The 6,761-nt window shown below is 42.9% G+C and overlaps 1 protein-coding gene across 1 annotated transcript in view; it reads left to right on the top strand.

Annotated features, from left to right (window-relative positions):
* Window positions 1-6,761, top strand: part of POU6F2 (POU class 6 homeobox 2) — a 389,753-nt gene that overhangs the window by 261,203 nt on the left and 121,789 nt on the right. Inside the window, exon 4 of the mRNA XM_010829123.1 lies at window positions 6,688-6,761. Within this exon, the coding sequence (XP_010827425.1) occupies window positions 6,688-6,761 (74 nt within the window). The remainder of the gene's footprint in view (window positions 1-6,687) is intronic.

Here is a 6,761-nt window from a genome sequence, read left to right as displayed (position 1 = left end):
AGCACCTGTCAGCTGAACTCAGGCAGGCCATTTAAACTTTCTGAGCCCAGGTTCTACAGTTTTAACATGGCAGTGATATTACCTATTCATAAAGTTGTTCCTAAAAAGTTAATTTATCCATATTAAATGAAAGTGCTTTTCAAGCTAGGAAGCTCTGTCTTATTTTGAACCCAAATAGCCATCACTGTTCTCCGCCAGCTCAGAGTCTAGCTTCGACATTTCTAGAGGGGTGTCTTGGGTGCGCCCAGGACTGAACTCACCGTCCATGTTGACAGCAATCCGTTTTCCCCACTGCCAGCCTGTGCCTCTCCATCTTCAGTGGACTCAGCACTTCCCTCCCAAAGCTGCGGGGCATCCTGCAGCCCTGCCCGTATCTCTCCCTCTGCTCTGCCAGGCATAGCCCTAGGGACTGCACAGCCACACAGAGGAGAGAAGGATTGTTCTCCTCCCTTGTGGGGTCCAAGAGCAATGTGGCTTGATCGTGTGCTAAGTCACTGCAGTCGTGTACAAGTCTTTGTGACCCCATGGACTGTAGCCTACCAGGCTCCGCTGCCCACGAGGATTCTCCAGGGCAAGAATACTGCAGCGGGTTGCCATGTCCTCCTCCCAGAGATCTTCCCAGCCCAGGGATCGAATCCACATCTCTTGTGTCTCCTGCATTGGCAGGCGGGGTCTTTACCACTAGCACCATCTGGGAACCCCTTGCTTGGTCTCCAGGGTATATATATGGAGAAACAGCTATTTATTATTACTGTTGTTATTGTTGTAGTAGTAGTAGAATAAACATAGCATAAAATTTGCCACTTTAACCATCTTAAAGTGTACAACTCAGTAGCATTAAACACATTCACCATGTTGTCTAGCCCTCAGTGCTATCTCATTCTAGAACTTTTTCATCACCCTCAGCCAGAACCCCATCCCCAGGAGCAGTTACTCTCCAGGCCTCCCCCTTCTCACCCCTGGCAACCACTAACCTGCTTTCTGCCTCTGTGGATTTGCCTATTCTGCACATTCCATATAAATGCAACTATAGAGTATACGGTCCTTGGCATCTGGCTTCTTGCCCTCAGCAAGTTCAAGGTTACCCTTTGCTCTTTCTTTCCGTAGGACTAGGCTTGCACCAGGGGACTGTACTCAGAATGGGCCTGAATGGCCATTCAGTTCAGTTCAGTTCAGTTGCTCAGTCGTATCCGACTCTTTGCAACCCCATGAATCACAGCACGCCAGGCCTCCCTGTCCATCACCAACTCCCGGAGTTTATCCAAACTCATGTCCATTGAGTTGGTGATGCTATCTAACCATCTCATCCTCTGTCATCCCCTTCTCCTCCCGCCTTCAATCTCTCCCAACATCAGGGTCTTTTCAAATGAGTCAGCTCTTCGCATCAGGTGGCCAAAGTATTGGAGTTTCAGCTTCAACATCAGTCCTTCCAATGAATATTCAGGACTGATTCCCCTTAGGATGGACTGGTTGGATCTCCTTGCAATCCAAGGGACTCTCAAGAGTCTTCTCCAACACCGCAGTTCAAAAGCATCAATTCTTCAGCGCTCAGCCCTCTTTAGAGTCCAACTCTCACATCCATACATGACCACTGGAAAAACCATAGCCTTGATTAGATGGACCTTTGTTGACAAACTAATGTCTCTGTTTTTTAATATGCTGTCTAGGTTGGTCATAACTCTCCTTCCACGGAGTAAGCATCTTTTAATTTGATGGCTGCAATCACCATCTGCAGTGATTTTGGAGCCCAACAAAATAAAGTCAGCCACTGTTTGCACTGTTTCCCCATCTATTTGCCATGAAGTGATGGGACCAGATGCCATGATCTTAGTTTTCTGAATGTTGAGCTTTAAGCCAACTTTTCCCCTCTCTTCTTTCACTTTCATCAAGAGGCTCTTTAGTCCTTCTTCACTTTCTGCCATAAGGGTAGTGTCATCTGCATATCTGAGGTTATTGATATTTCTCCTGGCAATCTTGATTCCAGCTTGTGCTTCCTCCAGCCCAGCATTTCTCATGATGTACTCTGTATATAAATTAAATTAGCAGGGTGACAATATACAGCCTTGACGTACTCCTTTTCCTATTTGGAACCAGTCTGTTGTTCCATGTCCAGTTCTAACTGTTGCTTCCTGACCTGCATATAGGTTTCTCAAGAGGCAGGTCAGGTGGTCTGGTATTCCCATCTCTTTCAGAATTTTCCACAGTGTATTGTGATCCACACAGTCAAAGGCTTTGGCATAGTCAATAAAGCAGAAATAGATGTTTCTCTGGAACTCTCTTGCTTTTTCGAACAGCCATTACCATCACACTTTGCAGGATTCCTGGTCTCTTGCAGGAGATAAATCCTTCCTGCTTCCTTCCTCCTTAGCACCGGTCCTCTCACCTCTGAAAACATATTGCTATGAGGTGACTCAGGTCCCAGCCATGCTGGGAGCTTGTAATCCTTCCCAGCATATTCTCAAACCCAAGCCTCCAGTTTGCCAACCATGCCCAAAGATCCCTTAACTTGATAGTCCCAGAAAATGCTGATACTGAGCCCCCAACTAGAATGATTATAATAGTCTTGAGTTGCACTTTGTGTTAACAAAGGTGAGCGTGTTGCTAAGAATCACACAACCTTTAGCGTTTGAGTCCCATTCCACTTTCAGTGATCCCAAGGTGTTTGAGTACCTTGCAAAGTACAAGAGACATTTGTATTTCTCCCGAATCATTCATGGCCATGCTCATGGGCCAAATTTCCTTTCCATTTCCCTGCTTCAGAAGTAATTGTATGTAAAGCCCATCCAGGATAGTTCTGTTGCCTCTGTGGAATAGCTTTTTTTATGTGCGTGGTTTCCTGAGAACATTTTTATCAAAGATCCTAAAGAAGACTTTTTTTTTTCTAATTTACAGTTGATACATAGTAACTGAACAAATGGAGAGGTGCAAGCTTCTAGACTTCTTTGTCTTATTAAATTATTTATTTAGGAAGTTCTGACCCACTGGTCTTGTCTTACTGCTTTCTCTCTAGAAAAGTCAAAATTTGATAGAATTTTTTTTTTTTAAATCTGCACCACCAGGCTTTCAGGATCTTAGTTCCTCAACCAGGGGTTGAACCCACACCCTCAGCAGTGAGAGGACAGAGTTCTAACCACTGGACCACCAGGGGATTTCTTGATGGAATTTTTTTGTGTGTTTTGTTTTCAAAATTGTAAGTTTTTAAAATTTAAAACATCCTAATATAAATTTTTGTGCATCTCTTTAAGTTCTTCCATATCTACTGTTACTGTAGTTAAATTTTACATTTAACTTTGGCCCATGGAGTGTATAGTAACCAGGCATAGAGGAAATAATCATTAAAGGACATAAATATCAGGGAAGAAAATAAAATCTTTAAATTGCTATGCATAGAACCAAAGTATAGAATCACCCAACAATCATCATTTTATCTGCAAACATTCTCTTTATTTTCCTAACTTATGTCTGTACCTGTGTGCTTTACACAATGAGCCATTTAGAGGCTCCATATTTTAGTATTTCTTTCCTATTTTTTTCATATCATTGTGTATGTGCCTTTGGCATTTTTGAGACCAGAATTACATTCTTGTACAGCCCCCTCATACTTTCCTTTGCGTCCAGTACGTACCTGAACATAGTTTACTGTCCATCATTCCTGGCTTGCAGATGCCAAATTAGTTGATGTAACTCAAAGGTTTAGTTTAGGTTAATGCCTTTCCAGGGAGGGTGTGGATTACAGGGAAGAAATAGCCAAGCAACGTGAACTCACCAACATCAAGAAGCAAAGACACATTTGGGACCCACGTCTCATTAGTAGGTTAGGGTCTGCTGCACCTACCTGTCTGCCAATATCTATCTGCCAATATTTCCCAGTCTTTCCTGTTTTCAAACACTGATTTAGATAAATGATTTTCTAACCAAAATGAAACAGTATGGTATTTAAGTCAACCATGAAAATAAGCACTGACATATATGCCCCCTACCCTGAAAGAAATCAGGACAGGCTTGATTTGAATCTGGCAGGAGGCCAGATGCAATCAGGTTTCCTAAGTCTCTAACTCCACAAAAGGAGAGATCTAGCCCCCTCCGGATTACAGAAGATCCCAGGGGTCATAACTGAGCTGGGCTCCCTGGTCTTCAATAAAACATGGCTTTGTACAATAGGAGCAAGGAGAGGGGGAAACAGCAAAATCAGATCATTCTTTTAAAGTTCTTATAAATGGGTATTTTTTTTTTAATATGGACTTTAGTTTTTAGAGCAGTTTTAGATTCAAAGCAAAATTGAGCCGAAAATTCAGAGTTCCCCTTGACCGGGTATTTTCCAGCCCTCTCTCTCACATGTTGTCTCTACTGGTAGAGTCCCAGAGTACTCTGCATTTACATCACAGGCAGGACACACACTGGTCTGAGTGTTTGAACAGACCTAGAGTAACTCACTGACCCAGGGGGACATTTGTCATCCCCACCGGTCCAACATGGAAGCTCTCCATGTACCTGAGAGCAAAAAAAAAAAAAAGGTATTTGATGCCCCTGGGAAACAGCAAACTATCATTTCATCAGTATAGCTATGCCTTGCTTTAAATAAACCTGATTATATTTAAAATCTGACTTATACCAGAGGTGAATTGGGAATGATCCACGTTTCCACCACGTTCAAACTCAGGTTTCCACCACTCTAAGGTCTAAAATCATCAAAGCTTCTGTTTCAGGCAGTTCATTCTCCACATTGTCCTTCAGAAACATCACCTAAGTCATGCTGTCATCTGAGTGTATTCCTGCCTGGAATATCCTCCCGTCCAGGTGTAGAATTCACTCTCTTGAGCCCTCTCTGCCCTCATTCCACATCCCCCATGAACACTGCCTTAGCCTCTCTAGCCCACAAAGGAACCACTCTCCTCATTCTCCTGGCCCTTTTGGTCAATTTTCACACTGTTGACCATTTAGACAACCAATTGATGTATATCAAGCACTTACCATTAGCAAGATTATAATAGGCATCCCAAGCCTGATCATTTCTTATAAGTTCCTCTTACCTCCACAAATCCACTATAAACTGCCTAAAGGCAGGACTATGTCCCCTTGTTAAATCCTACCTATTATCAGAACAGCACTGGTACCTAGTTGGTGTTTATATTTTACAAAACGATTCTTAACTTTACAAAAATAGTCACTAGTTGACTTCTTTACAGAGAAATTTCTTCAGGTGTGCTCAACGTAGGGTTTCATGTACATATATTTTTCAAGACCATCATTGTCATATGAAGGTAGGTATATGATGTCACTTTATAGAGCCACTATATATTTTTAAGAAGTATTTTTTAAAATTGGAACTAGTTTAATGTTGCAAACAGTAGCTACTACCTTTGGGAATCTTGATGAATTCTAAGTGGGGGAGGAATGGAATAACATAGAAGCCAAGGCCTATGGTTTCCTTACATTTATTTGTAGGCTTATGGGAACGCTTTCAGACTGATATTCAGGCAAAGAAGAAAGTGAACTTGTAGCAATAATTTTCTCTAGACCATTCTTCAGCCAAACTGATTTCCTGCTGGAGAAATTGTTCAAGGCTAGATGGGCATATGAAAACAAAGTTAGTGAGCTCAATGTTAAGACAGTTTATCTTACCAACTCTTACTTTTCACAGAATAAGAAAATCTGGAAAGATGATTTCCTTCTCTCAGTTGCTGGCCTGTCTTTGAGGTCCCAATGTGACTAGTCACCACAGTTCACAGCTGACTATACCCCTTCTGGTATGGGGGGCTCTGTGGGACTCCCAAGGTGGCTCAACGGTAAAGAATCTGCCTGCCAATGCAGGAGACACAGTAGACGTGACTTCAATCCCTGGGTCAGGAAGATCCCCTGGAGAAGAAAATGGCAACCCACTCTAGGATTCTTGCCTGGGAAATCCCATGGACAGAGGGGCCTGCCAGGCTGCAGTCCATGGGGTTGCAAAAAGTCAGACGTGACTTGGTGACTAAACACACATGCACGTCTTTTTAACGAGCAGGCAAAAAGTTCAGACTGAGACTTTTGATTCTGCAAAACTGAGATGCATGTACTATCTATAAATTAAAAAAAAAAAACCACTGTAGAAACAAAACTCACATATCTAAGAAAGTTAGCAGAGGTCTGATGCAAGTAGAAATTACACAATGAGTGGCACTGATGATGAAAAGGAGATTGCACACACTTTAGCTTTCTGTGCTTAACTCCATTCAAGCATTTGCCAAAAAGATTTAAACGAGTTGACCTTTAAAAATCTAAATCAGACCTTGAAAGTCTAAGTGTATTTCCCAAGCAGGATGGAAAGGAAGAGAGGGAGAAATTACTTAAAAATTACCTCTGTTCCTAGTCCATCCCCTTGGTTTTGCACCTGCTCTATCCCTTAGAATGTAATGCCTGGTGTGTTACACTCTGGTCCTCCCTAAATTTTAAAATTTCCCCAAGAACTGACTCTCGTACTCCCAGTGCCCCCAAACCCTCTAAGACATCAAGGAGTTGCAGGGCATGAGGGTTAACACTTTCTAAAGGAGAGCCTTCTCAGCTCGCAGGGGACCGGTTGTCAAATCCACAGCCAGCGGTGTGGTGGTGTATGTTCAACTCAACGTGTATGTTTCAGGTTCACGTGTTTGTTTCAACTCCAACTCCACGTGTGCGTTTCAACTCCACGTTCGCTCTCTCTCCATGCAGCTACCTCATCCCTGAACTCCCAACTCCAGCAGCTCCAGCAGCTTCAGCAACTCCAGCAGCAGCAGCCGCCACCG

This window comes from Bison bison, unplaced genomic scaffold, assembly GCF_000754665.1.
Source record: "Bison bison bison isolate TAMUID 2011002044 unplaced genomic scaffold, Bison_UMD1.0 scf7180017864499, whole genome shotgun sequence".
In the NCBI taxonomy this organism is placed as follows: Eukaryota; Metazoa; Chordata; class Mammalia; order Artiodactyla; family Bovidae; genus Bison; species Bison bison.
Note: the sequence above shows the minus strand (reverse complement) of the source record. Positions and strands in the feature narration are given on the sequence as shown.